The 16,503-nt window shown below is 40.8% G+C and overlaps 5 protein-coding genes and 2 long non-coding RNA genes across 10 annotated transcripts; 3 read left to right on the forward strand and 4 right to left on the reverse strand.

Moving 5' to 3' along the window:
• The first annotated feature begins 224 nt into the window (after positions 1–224).
• Positions 225–2,655, forward strand: LOC124208708 (neoverrucotoxin subunit beta-like). 2 transcript variants are annotated; one of them, XM_046606585.1, is made up of 3 exons: positions 225–658; positions 760–875; positions 996–2,655. In XM_046606585.1, the coding sequence occupies exons 2-3, from the start codon at positions 770–772 to the stop codon at positions 2,141–2,143; spliced, it is 1,254 nt and encodes a 417-aa protein (XP_046462541.1). In that variant the 5' UTR covers positions 225–658; positions 760–769; the 3' UTR covers positions 2,144–2,655. The 2 variants fall into 2 exon arrangements, with proteins under 2 accessions (XP_046462541.1, XP_046462542.1); XM_046606586.1 differs by having other exon boundaries at positions 225–653.
• A 32-nt stretch (positions 2,656–2,687) lies between these two features.
• Positions 2,688–3,922, reverse strand: LOC124208733. Its single transcript, XR_006880566.1, has 6 exons — positions 3,799–3,922; positions 3,634–3,728; positions 3,508–3,554; positions 3,083–3,431; positions 2,931–3,019; positions 2,688–2,806 (listed from the first exon to the last, which is right to left on the reverse strand). It is a non-coding gene; the product is annotated as an uncharacterized LOC124208733 (long non-coding RNA).
• On the forward strand, positions 3,304–7,147 carry LOC124208697 (vascular endothelial growth factor receptor 1-like). The gene is made up of 15 exons (XM_046606568.1): positions 3,304–3,513; positions 3,580–3,739; positions 3,811–3,974; positions 4,033–4,204; positions 4,267–4,446; positions 4,508–4,681; positions 4,746–4,846; positions 4,900–5,142; positions 5,208–5,598; positions 5,668–5,815; positions 5,873–5,943; positions 6,001–6,149; positions 6,202–6,321; positions 6,380–6,509; positions 6,576–7,147. Exons 1-15 carry the CDS (start codon positions 3,304–3,306, stop codon positions 6,938–6,940), a joined length of 2,778 nt encoding a protein of 925 aa, XP_046462524.1. The 3' UTR covers positions 6,941–7,147.
• On the reverse strand, positions 7,119–8,728 carry LOC124208709 (torsin-1A-like). 2 transcript variants are annotated; one of them, XM_046606587.1, is made up of 6 exons: positions 8,488–8,727; positions 8,179–8,423; positions 7,952–8,124; positions 7,741–7,892; positions 7,530–7,680; positions 7,119–7,464 (listed from the first exon to the last, which is right to left on the reverse strand). In XM_046606587.1, the coding sequence occupies exons 1-6, from the start codon at positions 8,657–8,659 to the stop codon at positions 7,314–7,316; spliced, it is 1,044 nt and encodes a 347-aa protein (XP_046462543.1). In that variant the 5' UTR covers positions 8,660–8,727; the 3' UTR covers positions 7,119–7,313. The 2 variants fall into 2 exon arrangements, with proteins under 2 accessions (XP_046462543.1, XP_046462544.1); XM_046606588.1 differs by having other exon boundaries at positions 7,952–8,423; positions 8,488–8,728.
• Positions 8,729–8,848: 120 nt separating this feature from the next.
• Positions 8,849–9,586, forward strand: LOC124208729. Its single transcript, XR_006880558.1, has 3 exons — positions 8,849–8,959; positions 9,183–9,315; positions 9,482–9,586. It is a non-coding gene; the product is annotated as an uncharacterized LOC124208729 (long non-coding RNA).
• A 187-nt stretch (positions 9,587–9,773) lies between these two features.
• Positions 9,774–14,448, reverse strand: LOC124208713 (A-kinase anchor protein 7-like). 2 transcript variants are annotated; one of them, XM_046606593.1, is made up of 7 exons: positions 14,285–14,448; positions 14,049–14,163; positions 13,845–13,981; positions 13,499–13,778; positions 10,576–10,638; positions 10,418–10,502; positions 9,774–10,272 (listed from the first exon to the last, which is right to left on the reverse strand). In XM_046606593.1, exons 2-7 carry the CDS (start codon positions 14,157–14,159, stop codon positions 10,184–10,186), a joined length of 765 nt encoding a protein of 254 aa, XP_046462549.1. In that variant the 5' UTR covers positions 14,160–14,163; positions 14,285–14,448; the 3' UTR covers positions 9,774–10,183. The 2 variants fall into 2 exon arrangements, with proteins under 2 accessions (XP_046462549.1, XP_046462548.1); XM_046606592.1 differs by having other exon boundaries at positions 14,049–14,448.
• Positions 10,774–13,324, reverse strand: LOC124208712. Its single transcript, XM_046606591.1, has 2 exons — positions 12,554–13,324; positions 10,774–11,047 (listed from the first exon to the last, which is right to left on the reverse strand). The coding sequence occupies exons 1-2, from the start codon at positions 13,288–13,290 to the stop codon at positions 10,960–10,962; spliced, it is 825 nt and encodes a 274-aa protein (XP_046462547.1). The 5' UTR covers positions 13,291–13,324; the 3' UTR covers positions 10,774–10,959.
• Positions 14,449–16,503: the final 2,055 nt, after the last annotated feature.

Below are 16,503 nucleotides of genomic sequence, written 5' to 3' on the forward strand. Positions count from 1 at the left end.
GAGGGGCATTGAATTTACATTTCTTAAAAATGTTTTTAGAATAATTTCACAGATCCTCATTAAACTACTAAATAACAAAAGAAAGGAAAAATTTGATACGACAAATCTAAACAGCAAATGAGCATTGATTGCCACGGCCGGGGATGATAATGACGCTATCGTGAGATCGCCCGTCTCGTAAGATAAGATAACAGGTAGTGTTGGTAATGAAGTATATGCTCTTTCATGCGAGTGATGCAATCGAATTTGCTCGATGTCGCAGGCAGTTTTGTGCTGGACCGTCAGTTGTCGAAGCAACCATCGACAAATCTGAAAGGAAACAGATTTCCCGCCACCGTCAATGTGTTACTCGTGTTCATTTCGTATTCGTTAGAGGCTGCTAAAGTGAAACCGGGCATCAGCGTGACGAGTGTGTCCTGGGATTTTATTTCCACGGCCTTGCTGCTATAAACAGCTCACCATTCGGCAACTTCACGTTTTACAACTGTCGCTGCTGCCCCACCCACTTGTAGAGGCCTTTCCTCCATCTCACGCTCTGGACTGTACAAGAAAAGTTAAAGTGATAATTAAAACGAATTAAAACGGAAATTTTCCCCCAAATCGCCTATAGTTTGTCACCGACATTTCTGCTATTCCGTTAACAGTTTTTCCAGATAAGGTAAGGCAAAGTCAAGATGTGATTTATGTAGATTTAGGTGGGATTACACGTCGAGTGGCACCATTTATTTATTATTATTATTATTTATTTTTTTTATTTAGGGTCTAAAAAATGTCCATCACGGATGCCAGTACCAAAATTTTGGAAATTCCTGCACTTGAAAGGGACTTCCGCGAGGGAGCTCTCTACGATGCCAGAAGTGAACGGATGGTTTTAGGTATGTACCATTGAATTTAGAAAAAAAAGTAGATGGATTATACAATGCCTGAACTTATTTTGTCTTAGCATATTATATATTAGTTACGTAATTGCGTTGAAACATATTGTTTTTCCCCAGGCTACAGCTTGTGGAACGCAGATGATTTAAAGAAAATCGAGATCCGCCGTAATGACGGCACAAATTACTTGATAAATGCATCGGATACATTGAGCGTTAAATTCATGGGACTTGACATGAGCGCTTCGGTTAAGTTCGGCATCATGTCAGGATTGATTGAACTCGGAGGATCAGTTTCCTACCTGACGAAGCAGAAAAATACTCGAGGTGAATGCAGCGTTCAAGTCCGATGTTTCTTCAAAACGGGATACAAAGAAATGGGCATGGACCAGTTGACAAATATTCGCTATCCCGATGTTGCCAGGACTGGACACAACAACACGGCCACTCACTTTGTCATGAAAATTCAATACGGCGCCGGTGCCATTTTCACTTTCACCAAACAATTTCAAAGTAGCAAAAAAGAGGAGCAAGTCAACGCTAAGGCGGAGCTTAATATTTGTGGCCAAAAAATCCTAAGTGTGCTGGATGGTAGTGTCGAAGGAAACTATCGAAATTACTCAAGTAATAGTCAGATCAAATGCGAATTTAAAAGTTTCGGTCTGTCCCTGAGAGAAGCATTACCGACCACGTACGACGAGGCTGTCAGGTTTGCTGGCAATTTTGGACGAATGGCCCACCAATCGATGGCCAGACATAGAGGCGAGGCACTCGGTATACCTTGTATCGTTTGGCTAAAGCCACTCGTGGCAATGCCAGGCTGCGCTAACGCACCGAAACTTCATTGCGACTTTACTCCTGATCAGGCGTGTAAATTGATCAAGTTTTTTGAAGATTGCGACAAACTTAAAAGAGATCTCGAAATGAAACTTGTGTCCATTCCAATAGAGGCTAGACGGTTTGGTATAGAGCGGGAAGAGGCACCTATTTTTAGTTTTTTAGTACCAAGTTTTAGTTTTCCTTTCCGATTGGTCGATTTAACTGATCACGCTGAAATCGAAGCTCAAGTTAATAAATGTAAACGAGAAATAGAGTCCGTTACTGGATTCCGCTCCAAAAGCAAACAAAAATTAAGAGAAGTGTTGGTCAAAATTCGCAGCGGCACTATAGCCTCTCCTCTTATTTATCTTGAACAAGTGACCCAATCCTTGGCAAATCATCTTGACGCCAAAATCCAACAAATGAATCCAACAAATGTCAAGAAATAACCGAGTTGGTTATTCCACTCCGCTCCGACGGTCTAACAAAATTAAGAGAAATGATTGTCAAAAATCCGCAGCGGCCTTATCACTTTTGATCATTTCAACCAAATGACAAGTTCAATCACTAAACGTCTCGACTCTGTCAGTGGGTGGATCGCGGACGAAGTCGAATTTTTCCGTTTCATAATGCATTTGCGCTATTTGGGTGCATAACACTATCTAATCCCAACATCGATTACATTTATTTGATGAGCACCGACAAGCCGCACAACCACTTTCCCGCACAATATTAATTAATTACATCAAACTTAACTCCAGTTCGCTTAAATCCCTGTCTTACTGTGTACGTCAGTGCCTAATCGTCTTTGATTCATAATACAATCGTGTGACATGACATGTAATTTTAAATCAAGTTATAGTCCACGAGTGCCCTACTAATTCTAGAATGCAAATCTTCCTCAAGGGGTTGACACTTAGCAGTTCTTTGGCTTATCAATAAAATTGTTTATAAAATTAAAGTATTTTACCGTGTCCAAAAAATCAGTGGAAGATCGCCCGAAAGAAGTTTAGGAGAAATTCGGGCACGAGTCCAGCGTTCAAGTCCGATATTTTTACAAGGTATACGATGATTCGATGAACCGCTGGGCTGGAAATAACGACACGGCAACTCTGGTTTCCAATTTAAAAACAAAAATACAAGATGAGATCAAGCTAAATAAAATCAATTTAAGAAAAATACGAGATGTTGCTGCAGACAAGGACAATTTTGTCAGTATTTAAAAACTTGATTTACCTAATACATGAACGACGGAACACTCCGGTGACAGAACCCATTCCCCGGACTGGTTAACCTCGTGAGGCGATCAGCCACCGTCAATGAAACTGAAATCAGATGAGAAATATCAGTCTTAAACTCACTATCAAACCCCAGACATCCGCACTTACTCAACCCGCACCGACAAAACACATCATCGCTAACCACTTCCCGCGGTGCACATGTAAACCTATGGTTAAAATATTATATAAAGGTCTTTTTGTTATTTCAAACTCAGCCAGTGTAAAATCAGTGCATTCACTATAGTTTTTAGCAGTCAGGTGACGTTAAGTCTACTGTTATTTAGAGTTGATTTGCTCTACAAGTATCTCCGGTCGATTCTGAGTTGGAAATGTTCCTCAAGGGATTGACTTTTGTCTTGCTGCTGGTCGTCCATTCGGATGCGGAGTCGCTACAGATGATTCCGGCTGGGACGGAACAGGTGGTCAAATCAAATTCCAATCTAACACTGATTTGCACCTACGAATACAACACAACAATTGAAAATACATCTGTTAATATTACGTGGAAACTACCGGAATTTTTAACCACTTACCCTGAAGTAAAATAATTACAACATTTCATTCCAAATTCGTTCAGTACCTGCAACATTTGAATTTAATTACAGGAAACCTATGTTGACAAACGCTTTCGCGTCTCGGTGGATAGGAACGACACGCACCTGAGATCGACGATGAATTTACTCAAGGCCATTCCGTCGGACTCGGGCGCTTTTAGTTGCGCCACTCAACAAGGAACTAAAATCGAACAATACGTCTACGTTTACAGTTTGTTACATTACATGTCGTCCTATTAATTAAAACATTATATAAAATATTCTATTTACCTGTGTGGTCAGATGTTAGAAAACTCGTAATCATCCAGACGGAAATCGAAACGGAATTTGTTTCGGTGCAAGGAATTCCGCTGGATATTCCGTGCAAGGCCACCCATCCCAACGTCACCGTGTCTCTCCTCCGCGGAGAGCCCAACGCAAACGGACAATTCGATTGGAGTTTTAAGGTATAAATGAACAAATAATCAACTAGTTAAACAACATTATAGATATATTACTTACAAGGTTTTGTCGTCGGATCCAAACAATTCCACCGATTGGTTGTTCATACCCAAACTCGGACTGAGGTTATTAAATCCAAAGGTCAGTGACATTGGCCAATACATGTGCCTTGGCTCCATAGACACAGAAACTGCCATCCGGCACACTAGTGAAGAATTCACTGTCTACGTTAGAGGTCTAATAAAATTTAAAAAGGAATTTTATGTCGACATTTGTCATATCCCGATGAGTACACAGGAATGGAGCTCGTTAGAGATGGCGAAGAAGATCCGGTAGAAGGGACCAATGTCACTTTGATTTGTCGTACAGTCATCCAAAACAAAATTAAAAAGGCCATTTGGCAACCGGAATGGGCGTATTATACGACCAATGACACCGACCGAATGCAAATGATAAACCAGACTAATCCACCGACAGGTAACTTACGAAAGAACCATAAATAACCGCACCCGTTTGATCGTTAAATTGCCTTGCACAGGTATTCAAATTATAAAGGAAGTGATAGGGAAAACCTTGGGAGATTACTGGTACGACATTCACGAAAGTCGACTGATTTTGCTCAGCGTGACTGTCAATACTTACACCCATTTCCAATGCAAAGCAAACATCAATGGCGAAAAAGTGTCTCAAACAATTTCATTTAACGTTAAAGGTGTAAACTAAATATATGCCAAACTCAGAACTTTTACTTATTTTAAGAAATTTTACATTTTCAGAAATAAATAACGATCCAGCGGATGTCAAACTGGGCAGAGGAATCGGCCAGAATTTAACTTGTAACAGACCCTCTGATCAAGTCCGCATTCAATGGCTCAAGGTGAGCAATAAAATGACTTTATCGCTTCTCTAAATTATACCTTAACGTTTTAGGACGACATGGAATATTCCGGATTGATTTACTACACGGACAACCAGTCAATTTTGCCACTACGAGGCTCTGCTAGTGAAATAGGAACTTACGTTTGTTCGTGGAACAACAGCCGAGGTGAGGCTAGACGCAGGATTTTCACCTTTGCAGAGGAAACCAAAACAGCCAACATTACCATCGCCATTTGTACATTTGTGCTGTTTGTCCTTACACTTGGACTGGGCATCAGTTGGTATCTGGACAAGGTGAGCCAAATTTTTAAAAGATTCGTGCCATCTGTGATCCTAGAAATAATTTGGTTTAAAAACAGAAAAATCGGAAAGAAGAACTTGAAAGAATACTACTCAACAGCAATCCTGATGGAATCGATCCAAACTTGCCAATCGACTACCAAACGGAATTTCTACCCTACGACAAACGATGCGAATTCCCAAGAAATCGTCTGAAACTCGTTGGCAAACTGGGGGAAGGATGTTTTGGCGAAGTTTTCAAAGCGGAAGCTGTGGAGATCATCAAAGGTGAAAGTGTCACGACAGTAGCCGTCAAAACTGTCCGATCGCAGTCGAAATTTCAAACTAAAAAACCAAACGAAACGGCCGCAATGGATGCTCTGATAAGTGAACTGAAAATTCTGAATTACCTGGGATCTCACCTTAACGTCGTCAACTTACTGGGCGCCTGCACAAAGGACTTAATCAAAGGTACATTTTAAAAATTGTTATTCAACTATTATTAGTTTACTTACTATTTATCTGTTGAGTTATTTGCAGGCGAACTTTTGGTTATTATCGATTACTGTCGCTACGGTAATTTGAGATGTTATTTAATTAAACATCGACTCAAGTTTGTCAACCTGTTGGATAACTGGGGCAACATGACATGCGGTAACGAGTTGCAAGACATCTACAAGTCTGCCAGGTACGACCAGGCTTTCCATTTTAATTAATGTAAAAATTAATTTCAATTTCAATCTAGCAAAGCCTCGATCGATGAAGAAAATGAACCTTCCCACTCACATCCAGCGGATGCAATCTCAGATTTCCCACGTAAGTTCTAAACGAATCGACATCCCAATCAAATTTTTAATTGAAATTTGCAATCAGAGAAAGCGATAGACTTTCAAGAGCCGGAAACCATCTGGAAATACGGAGAAGATGCGGATGTGGAGGACAATAAATCCGTTTCAACGTGGGATTTGATCCGCTGGATTCTACAAATAGCTAGAGGGATGGAATACTTGACTAGTAAAAAGGTACGTCCAATCAAATTAGTTACTCCCGCAATTATAACTGAGAGCTGCCCAGGTCCTTCATGGCGATTTGGCCGCCCGCAATGTCCTTTTGGCCGATTACGGAATCGTCAAAATCGCAGATTTTGGAATGTCCAGAAAACTGTACGATTACAATTGCGAGATAAAAGGACAGGTAAAAATAAACGTAAATTAATTCAACGTAATTAGAAATCACTACGTTTGATTCGCAGGAATTGTTGCCGATTAAATGGATGGCCGTAGAATCGCTTACCGACCACATTTTTTCGAGTCAATCGGACGTTTGGTCTTACGGAATTCTCCTCTGGGAACTCTTTTCCCTCGGCAGAATTCCATATCCAGGTAAGAGAAAAATGACTGGCCAATCTACTTCCTAATTCTAGCTGATGGTGGATTTGGGAATTTTAGGAAGGAATGGCCCGATACTTGTGAAAGATATTCAAAATGGGCACCGAATGGAGAAGCCGGAATTTTCACCCAACTTCTTCGGGGAGGTAATGAAAAACTGCTGGGAAGCTGATCCTAAGGAGAGGCCAACCTTCTGCGACCTGGAGGAGAAAATAACAGACTACATTAAGCTGCTAGTTGGCCACGATTATTTAGATACGAATTTAATGGAAGTTGATCCAAGCAAAAATGTAGTCAACCATTCGTCAACGAGCTCTCTGGTGCCACCTGTAACCAAAACTGTCCTGAACAAATCGCCAGGAGGCAAACGACGCCTCCAATTCCGAAACGATTCTCAAGAGATGAACTTGATCGAAATGATTTAGCACTTGATGAAGATTACTAGCTTACGAGAGAAACAGATGAGAATCGGACTTGAATCTAAGGAATAAGAATAAAATGATTAAAAGTTAAAAATATTTGCTGAAAAATCTTGTTACCCCTTACTATTTGTTTTCGAGTTTTATTAGACTCTAGTGACATTAAACATCTGTAAACGGTTACTGACTCGGATACAAGACAAGTTTACTTCATTTTGCATATTTAAAAAAACTTAACGACTCAGACCATCTACAAAAGCGATGGCCAAAATCTACTGCAATGTATAATTTATCACAGTTTCAATTTCGTTGAATGAAACACCACATCAGTCACAATAATCTGAAATGTTGGTTTCAGTGGGTCATTAATACAATAAGGTTAAAGTTCCGTGCGATACTTTTTACTTGAACGTTTAGTGTATCGTTCGTCGGCTATATACAGACTCACTTTTTGGGCCACTCTTTTACAGCCCGTCGTCGAGTAGATTTCTTTACCTTCGGGGTAGTAATGAAGTCCGTCCACAATTTTCCTGGTAAACATCAACATGGTATCTATTAATCTGATTAAAGACAACATAAATGGCAGGATACTCACTGTAAAGCTGCTTCTTTATTTTTAGGAACATAATTTTGTTTTTTAAACTCGTTTTCCGCGCAGAGGCGGACGTGTGATTTTTCCATGGGTAAGAATGGAACATAGACGTCAATCAGACTCTTTTGAATCAGGTGGCTTTGATGAAATCCGCCTACAAAATAGAAATGTATGTTTGGATTAATTATACAATACTGAAAGGGAATCAAATTACCTTGTTCATTGAAAGCTCCCATCTCTACGAGTCTCTCAAAGTCTTTGACTGTCAATTCTTCCCGTTTCACATTTCCAGTCAACCAGACGTCGTGGACTCTTTTGGTGATTTCTTTACCTCCAGTATTGCTCAGGAAAATGAAAATGGATTTCCTAAAATGAAAATACATAACTATGATTCCAAAAGAAGACTAAACACACAATCTGTGTACCTGTAGTCAACACCATCTACAATATCAATATAATCCAAATAAGCTCTGATGCCATCCAGCACTCCTGAAGGCATCTTGTCAACTTCATCAAAAACGAAAAGCGAATGAGGGCAATGACTAACATTTCCCTTCACCCATGATCTGATTTGATCCTGATATAATTGTGCATGTTCCTGTAAATAATAAATGGTAATGATTTTGTTTTCAAATATCATCGGCAGTATTACCTGATGAGGAAAGTGTACTGTGGCCATGAAATGGTGATAGAACTGGCTCTTAGTTCCCTTCTTGTAACGGCTATTTGCTATCAAATAAGCAATGTGATTCTTGCCATTCCCTGTCCATCCATGGAAGCTCATCACTAGAGGCTTTGAAGGATTGGGGTTTTCCAAGTGAGCACTGATCTGTCTTGCTACAATCTCTGTAGCAATATGCTGGCCAAAGACTTCATTTGTTATCATTAATTGTAGTTCTGTGGTCAATACAAGGTCAATCAGTAAAAATAAGTCCTAAAAAATGATTATTTGAACGCATACTTGTGATGTTGTTGGGTATCCAGTGATCATTGCAGCAATCAGTTAAAGGACATCTCAACATTTCATAACTGGAGGAAAGAAAATCTGCAAGAACAGAGAGCACAGAAGAGCCTGCACTTAATTGACACGAGTGCAATAAAAAGGACAATAATATCATTGAACATAATTTCATTTTGGAAAAACTATGACACACGATCTAAAATTGCATTCAAGAAATATCTGAAATTGATAACAGTTTATACTTTTAAAAGTTCGTCTGCCTGCGTTGCCAAACCTCAAATAAAATTCAACCGATATTTCGTACGACTTGGCAACTTGGCATCTTTGTTCTTGAAGACGCTCAGGCTCAGTCGCTCACAGACTTCCCTTACCTCCATCAAAGTTAACATCAATGAGAAGCTGCGGTTTTTATGTATTTGTCAAGAATCCATCATCGCGAATATTTTGCCATCTCCGAACTTCCAATGGAAAGGTAAACAAAAAGTTTAAAGAAAATTGCACATTTTGAGGTTTCTGGGTTGATACAATTGGTGAATGTACCCAACGGTAAAAGTACGAGTTCCACACGTGGGAATGTCGTGAAAGGCTCACCATTCTTCTTGCGTACCCTAGAAAACTGTTTTAATTACCCATCCAAATCATTTCTAATTAAGCGACTATTGTGTTACTAAATGTTCTCTTGATGCAATTTGCAGGCATTGATAAACATGGATTTCATTGTTCAAATATTCCCAGCCATTGTGAGATTTTCCTGACTGGACATCATTAAAAGGACTTGAGGGAAAATGTCTACTGCTGTGTCACCTCTCAAACGGATCTTTCAACATGGTAAGAAAATTTCTATTTCTTTGTCATTTTGTGATCAATGATTTCAAATACTGTTCACATTCAGAGTGTTTGTGCTGACAAAATTACCTAACTATGAGATGTTTCTTTTTTGAATTTGTTAAATATTTTAAAACATTGGTTCTTATAAAGATTTTTATTTTTACAGGATTTCCCACCTGTCTAGTGTCCTGAAAGAAGATGGGTGAGTACAATTTTAAAAGTTTTAATAGTCTAGCTTGTATTTATTTGAATTTAAAATACAAAATTTAAATTGTTTCTGGAAATTTTTGTCAATTCTTTTTAATCAATCGTTAATTTATCAGAACGTAAGAATTTGCTTGTTAGTAAAGTGCTGACGTGCGCCGATGTAAATTACACGCGCCTCTTCTCGGAATTCCCCATTTTATGTCAATTTTGTCAAGTTAGGGTTCTTGGAAACGAGTATAAGAAAAAGCTAGTACCGTGTCATCAGAATTTTTATTACCAGTACGTCTCCTGGTTAACATATTATTATTTAAAGAAGAAAATAACACGACGGGTCAAAACATACAAAAAGAAACGCAGGCAAATTTGGTAAAAGTTATTCGAAACGAGCCATCAAAAGTACACAGGGGGAAAGAAATATGCATAGGGAAGATGCACACTGTGATGCAGCATTTCGCCAAAGGAAATGCGCCATAAAGAAAACACGAGGAACTCATTTGTACTCGCATGCATACACACACTGTGTGTGTAGTATATCTGGCTGAAAGCCGGAATGGTAATTGGGAAGATGGGCTAAAAGGCAACGGTCGTAACATGAGCCCAACCACTGCGTTATGGGCTGTTGCACTCGGCCCCTACATTCCCGTTGAAACGGTCGTAGATCTCAGCAGGGGAGTTTGGTAGTACTGCATCTTCTTTGATCGAGTCTCGCTGCTGTTCTTATCTCATCTGCTGCTGCTGCTGCTGCCGTTCCTGCTTGATCGAATGTTTGACATTCCAAAAATGATTAACATAAAAGTAGTTTCCCGGCTGCTGCTGCTAGATTTGCCACACACAACAGAGTTTATGTATGTGGGGCTTTTTGATAATATTTTAAAAGGGATTTTTGACTACGTACCGAAATGGAATTCGCCTTTAACAGCGAAGTAGCCTTTTTCGTCCTTGGGATCTGTCATCGACAGCAACTGAACGCTCTCAACCACCTGCCACCAAAATAAAATGTTTAACCTTGGGAATATCAGCTGATTTGGCACTGCGTGAATATTTTGTTGTTACCTGTCGACCGAAGACGCAATCAACGTGTTTTTCGTACAAATGGGAGGCCACAGCCTTGATCCCCTGAGAAAAAACCGAAAAAAGAAGAAAAACAAAATTTAATTAATGACAATTTCCCATAATTTGTAAATTGTTCGAGCGAGCTTTAGCTCGCGATGAGCAATTTGGATTGTTGGGGGAATGGAGTGAAGACATTGACTGTGTGCGACCTCTATATTTCAGCTGCTTCTCAGCAAACAAAAGAACAACAAAAACGGGGGATAGGTGAGAGATGGCGCTCAGGTGGGCGGACCTTTCCCTTAGACACATCAGAATTGGAAGCAAAAACAAACTGTGGATCTGGCTTAACGGAAAATGTGTAAGGTGATCCATGGTTCAAATGGCCTATTTGTTGTTGTTGTTCTGATCGCCTTTATTGGCGGGATTGGGTGAGCCACGGTCGAAATTGGATCTGCGGCTATCATTGTTGTATCTAGCAAAAAGATAGAAGGAAAGAGGAATTAGTGGGCCGTCAATAATCAGATGCTGCACCTAATTCAAGTTAAATAATATAATGATAACGGGAATGAAGTGGGCGGGATGGGTGGTTAGAAGACAGTCAATGTCTTCACTCCATTCCCCCAACAATCCAAATTGCTCATCGCGAGCTAAAGCTCGCTCGAACAATTTACAAATTGTCGGTAAATTCGTTCGACATTGACTGTGTCTTTAAAGCAAGATATAATCAGATATAATAAGATATAAGATAAGACCCCCTGATGGTCGACAGTTACCAACGCCTGATTGAAAATTGGAGCTCGTGGGAGCCCTGCTGGACTGTGTAACATGGATGCGCCACCAAATCGGCATTTCGTCTAAAAAGGCGTCAATACTCTTTCATACGAATAGTTGTCGGAGGGTTCCTTCCCACCGTGCTGCAGCTCTTGCTGGAATGAAAATTAACAAGGAAAAGCTAATACCTCCTTGACGCCAGACAACAGAGAGTTGTGGTTCCGTTGCTTACACCAACTGCTCCAAGCGACCTCAGCGGACTGGTATGCAGGGTGCGTATTCGATCGAATTGCTCCCAGTATGAGCTCGATAATTTCCTTCGGAAAGGTTCGTTCTTCCAGACAACTCCGGAGAACCACCGAGCGATAAAACAGATGGATTCGTTCCTGTCAATGGATGACCCTCCCCCAACGGGGAGATCAGCCTACTTGGATGGGAAGAGAAGGAGCGGAATTTCCGTTGCTAGCTCTATCAGGGACGGGAGGTCAGTGGTGTTGCTAGGGCAATCTCGGCTAGTTTCCTAGTCCTTATTCGTTTCATACTGCCCCCCTCCCTTCTTTAAAAAGGATGCATCCGACGCCCTGGACAAATCCGTCGTCGGGAAAACTGAGCGGACGGCCAGATGTAAAATCTGCCTTTGAAACCACCCAAGAAGGATTTCTAAGAGCCTCTTGTAAACGTGCCGAAAGCGTAAATTGCTCTCTTGACCTGATCAGATGATCATCCGGTTTGGAATCTAAGGGGATCCGAAGAGCACGGAAGTGTGCTGGGGCAATTCTATACCCGTGCGCCGAGATTAAAATCTCATCCCAATAAAGTTCGAGGCGAAGGTCGTTCTTCCGCAGGAAGGTTACCACTCCCCTTGCTAGTCTGGTGAACGCCCATCACATTGAGTTTAAAACGAAGGAGGGGGGGGGCACGAATTCGAAGAAAACGCCCCCATTTAAACTGAAGGAATTTCAAAAGGCCTTCAAAAATAGGAAAAAAAATTGAGACCGACAAGTATGAGTCAATCAAGTTCAACTTGGTGAGCCAACCCGCTCCCGAATAATTGGACGGGATCACAAATAGAATTTAGTTGTAGATATGGGGCCACCGTTGATAAATTCCACCGATCGAAAGCCGGTCTTGACAATTTAACATAAAAACGCGCTATGCGTCCAAGAGAAAAAACCCATAAAAGGAAAGGAGAATAGATTGGACATACCGAGATCCTTTAAAATTGGAATAGCGACCGCCTGAAGATGAAGGGGGGTGGCTGAAATCGCGACTCGATTGGCGTTGATCATGACCACCTTTAGATCCGGGCGCGCGAGGGGCTCCCGCGTTTTCGAGAGCGTTCAGAGTTTTCACTTGCTCGACCAGGGCCTGGGTGAACTTCGGACCGAAGAGGTGTTCTCCACCCGTTGGCAGGACAGCTTTGTCGTCTAGCAGTCCAATATTCTGCGGGTAGATTTGGGCCAGAATGTTGCGGCGTCGCGCGTTCGTGATGTCGTGGTACACCACCGCCCAGAGCTTCAGAGCTGTTTTGACCGCCTTGGCGTCGGCTCGGGATTTCTTCTTTTTCTTGAGCCGACTTGCTAGAAACATGATGGGCTTGACTAAGTCAAGGATCTTGAAGGTTTGATTTCTGTAGATTTTCTCGATTGGGTCGATGTTGACCTTGGCTGCCGAAGATGACTTAACTGCCTTCAGCCGGATGTAGAATGCATCATCTAGATTGGGGTTGATCAGCAGGTCGGCGTTCTTCTTTAGCTTGGGTCTAAAGGCCTCTCTAGCACTTTTCGCTCGAGTGTCATCTAAACCCGATACGACCCAGTCGGCCAAACTAGCTGACTTTTCACTTGAGAGACGAAATTTCTTTACGCCTCCTCTTCTTGATGAGTCGGAGCCTGAACTACTAGAATTTGAGCTAGAATCGCTTGACTGTTCGGGATCCGACATGATGTTTGCACAACGAGAGCGAAAAGAGATCTGATGTGTCTAAGGGAAAGGTCCGCCCACCTGAGCGCCATCTCTCACCTATCCCCCGTTTTTGTTGTTCTTTTGTTTGCTGAGAAGCAGCTGAAATATAGAGGTCGCACACAGTCAATGTCGAACGAATTTACCGACAATTCACGTATACCGCCAAAGGCGATTTTGTTTTTTTTACTTTTCGATTAAGGCTGGGATCTTTGGACAATTTGAGGAGAGTTACGTGCGGCGTGAATCTGTCCCCGTCTATTAGCGTGAGGCCGGCCGTTTGGCAACGTTCACGTAACGATTTGGAAAGATGAATCAGGTGCTCTGTGCCTTCACTTTCTTCTTTCACACTGGCGTAGATGACTTTGTTGTTAAAGTGGCCAACCTGTGCCAAGTGGAGGTCCAGCTGTTGAGTTTGTGGCCTGGAAGTCGAGAAGACTCTCACCGTTTCCTCCAGAACCTGATTGGCCCTTGTCAAAGACAAATGGACAGTTGTTGATTGCTCCCCCCTGCTGTGTAACACACACGTAAATCACCTGACCAAATCCTCTGGGCTCGACAGGTGTGCAACTGCCAGCGTGATGTGGAGAGTTGATGGAGACACCAGGGCGCTGCTCAACTCGGGTTCCTGCTCCAATATGGTCCTGTGAACGTTGTGGACTGCTTCCACGATCTGCCAAGAATTGAAATGTTACCTCCACAGACAAACTGGACATATGCTTTTGAATTTTGATTGATACCTGACAATCTGAAATTTGGACAGCAAAGAAGTGATTGGCCCTGGGCGTTTTATTTTTAGACTCGTGCCCTTTCTTCCATTTGGAATTCCGTAGTACCGGGCCGCCGCTCATCTTCCTGATGAAGTGTAATATTTTAAGGTGGAAAAAAGTCGTTAAAAAGTGCATATGCAACAGCAGGTGGCGCGTATAGTCGAGACAAAGCCAAACCCCACAGCAGCAATTGTCGCATTACGTACGGTTTTTATCTTTTTCTTTCTCTTCTCTCTGGTAAAAAAGCGTATCGGCAACGTTTTCACCTGACAACCAGCAAAGAGAAAGTGATCAGTTGTTGATGGGTATTTATTTATAAATGTTGTTGTTGTTGCTGTCAATTCGGAAAATTACAGACGAAGAAGAAAAAAGAAAGCGTTGTCGCCAGATTGCTGGGTAATTGAACTCGTCGATGACTGACAATGACTCATGCACTCATGTGTGTTGTGTTTGAATAAATGTAGGTCAAACAAGAAGTCGGAAGAAAAGACGGTCACGTCAGTCACACAAAGAATTTTCGATTGTATTCACGCTGGACGCTCATTCTTCACCAACAATGGCCGTCAAGAGAGAACGAAAACATTCGTGAGAAAATCTCTCCAGTCGGAATCGTCAACACACAAAATCGGAAGGAAATAATAAAGAGACTGGTGATATATTCACAAACCGAAAAAATAAAAATTCAAGCCCGTTATTATGACCGGGGGTAATATCGGTAAGAAAGCTAGAAAAACCGTTGTTAAAAAAAAGTTTCTTAACTAATAAAATCACGAAAGTTTAACTATTTCTCACACAAGAAATTAAACTTTTTGCAGTTGGTGGGAATGATTAAAAATAAATGCCAAGGTTCTGTAATAATAAAGAACAACGGAATTTCTTGTCGCCAAAATGGCGCACGTTTTATAATAAGTATATATTGTGTGTTGTTTCAGCTTAGCTTGTGCCTTATTGAGTCTCTGCGCCTTAAATGGAGTGAAAGTCTATGATGTAAAAATCACACAGGGGTCCCATTTAGAAATACTTGGATGCTGGGCAGCATAGAATATTATTATAGTGAATGCGCCCTGACTCTGCAACATATTAAAAACCATCAAAATGATACTGCCAATGTATAGCTTAGAACTCTCTCTACTTATACTATCAAGGCCTCAGGGTACCCACCCAAAAATTAAACTCAAAATTGTTCAAAAAAAGATGCAAACAATGACGAGGTGTAATAATAACACGACCACTAGAGTAAATGAGACAAACTAGTTCCAGGGGATTTGCGTATTAGCCTTGTTATAATTCAATTGGTGATGATGGTGAAGAACAAGCACGAGCTCCCCCGAGAATATAAGGAGAGAGTTAGACACTCTGTGACATGGCGCTAGCTCGGGGTTCAGTTCAAAGAGGTTAGAAGAAGAAGAACAACTCCTTTCTATTTTATATGGGTGTGTGTAACAATAGAGAACTCTCTCTCTCTCCTGGAACATCTAGTAGCTGCTAGAGTCTAACTAATTACGACGTCTTCTCCTAATAAGGAGCCGCTGTATATACCCACCTTCATTGTGTACTAGTGTCTGATTTTTACATGTCTTTTCTCACTGGTTAGATTGTGTAATATTTGACCTTGTTTTCTCTATACTAGCTGTATGCTAATGAGACAAAAAAAATTTAATTTTTCAATCAACTTTTTTTTTTAAATTTTTCAATCAGAGACGGGGAAATTATTATTCCAATTTTATTATGTATGCGGGTCAATTTTTTCGATCGAAACAAAATGAGCGAAATTTTGATGTTGTGAACTTTCACACACAATGGCCACCACCACCACCAGTTCAGCCGAATATGATGAATATCAAAAGGAGTCATTCGTCATTTTGAAACCTTCCGGCTCTCTGGCTGGATATAGTTTATTTATAACGAGGTTTCACCGCTCCCAGCCCGACTTTATGCATATATTATTAATGGTGTAACGTATAGCTTTTACACGTGCCCATTTATACCCACAGTATACTACGACGACTACTATAGACTATAGTATCTACTATGTGTGTTATTATTCTCCATACAAGTGTCCAATATCATCACCTTTTCTTTTTGGTAAAATTTTCCAGTCCCGCCCAATTGATGGATTGTTATATGCGGTGCTGTGTGTGTGTATTATTTTTACAAAAAATAAAATAAAATAGAACAAACTTTTTATTTTAAATAAGGACAAAATGTTGGCGATCAAATAAAACGATCTAAATACCTTAGCAAAGCGAATTCTTATTTTATTATGTAAATAAATAAACTGACACACTTATTGCGGAATAAACCGAATACAGTTATATAAATAAATGGAATTGTCTAATTCTCGTTTTTCCTGGGTGAAATTGTAGAAACACGATGGAAAACTATTCCAGGTATTTATTATTTCTTTTCAGTTGGCAAAATATGC

The sequence above is a fragment of the Daphnia pulex genome, chromosome 12 (genome assembly GCF_021134715.1).
Source record: "Daphnia pulex isolate KAP4 chromosome 12, ASM2113471v1".
Classification (NCBI taxonomy): Eukaryota; Metazoa; Arthropoda; class Branchiopoda; order Diplostraca; family Daphniidae; genus Daphnia; species Daphnia pulex.

Coding starts and splice junctions, on each gene's coding strand:
- LOC124208708 (XM_046606585.1), top strand. CDS start 770: ATGTCCATCACGGATGCCAGTACCAAAATTTTGGAAATTCCTGCACTT. Junction 876..995: donor AAGTGAACGGATGGTTTTAG/GTATGTACCATT, acceptor GTTTTTCCCCAG/GCTACAGCTTGTGGAACGCA.
- LOC124208697 (XM_046606568.1), top strand. CDS start 3,304: ATGTTCCTCAAGGGATTGACTTTTGTCTTGCTGCTGGTCGTCCATTCG. Junction 3,975..4,032: donor AATTCGATTGGAGTTTTAAG/GTATAAATGAAC, acceptor ATTACTTACAAG/GTTTTGTCGTCGGATCCAAA. Junction 4,205..4,266: donor ATTCACTGTCTACGTTAGAG/GTCTAATAAAAT, acceptor ATGAGTACACAG/GAATGGAGCTCGTTAGAGAT.
- LOC124208709 (XM_046606588.1), bottom strand. CDS start 8,659: ATGAAATTATGTTCAATGATATTATTGTCCTTTTTATTGCACTCGTGT. Junction 8,424..8,487: donor GATACCCAACAACATCACAA/GTATGCGTTCAA, acceptor TATTGACCACAG/AACTACAATTAATGATAACA. Junction 7,465..7,529: donor AATAAAGAAGCAGCTTTACA/GTGAGTATCCTG, acceptor GATGTTTACCAG/GAAAATTGTGGACGGACTTC.
- LOC124208712 (XM_046606591.1), bottom strand. CDS start 13,290: ATGTCGGATCCCGAACAGTCAAGCGATTCTAGCTCAAATTCTAGTAGT. Junction 11,048..12,553: donor TCCAATTTTAAAGGATCTCG/GTATGTCCAATC, acceptor TCTTTTTGCTAG/ATACAACAATGATAGCCGCA.
- LOC124208713 (XM_046606592.1), bottom strand. CDS start 14,213: ATGCACTTTTTAACGACTTTTTTCCACCTTAAAATATTACACTTCATC. Junction 13,779..13,844: donor AGCCCAGAGGATTTGGTCAG/GTGATTTACGTG, acceptor GTCTTTGACAAG/GGCCAATCAGGTTCTGGAGG. Junction 10,639..13,498: donor ATCCCAGCCTTAATCGAAAA/GTAAAAAAAACA, acceptor GTTTTTTCTCAG/GGGATCAAGGCTGTGGCCTC.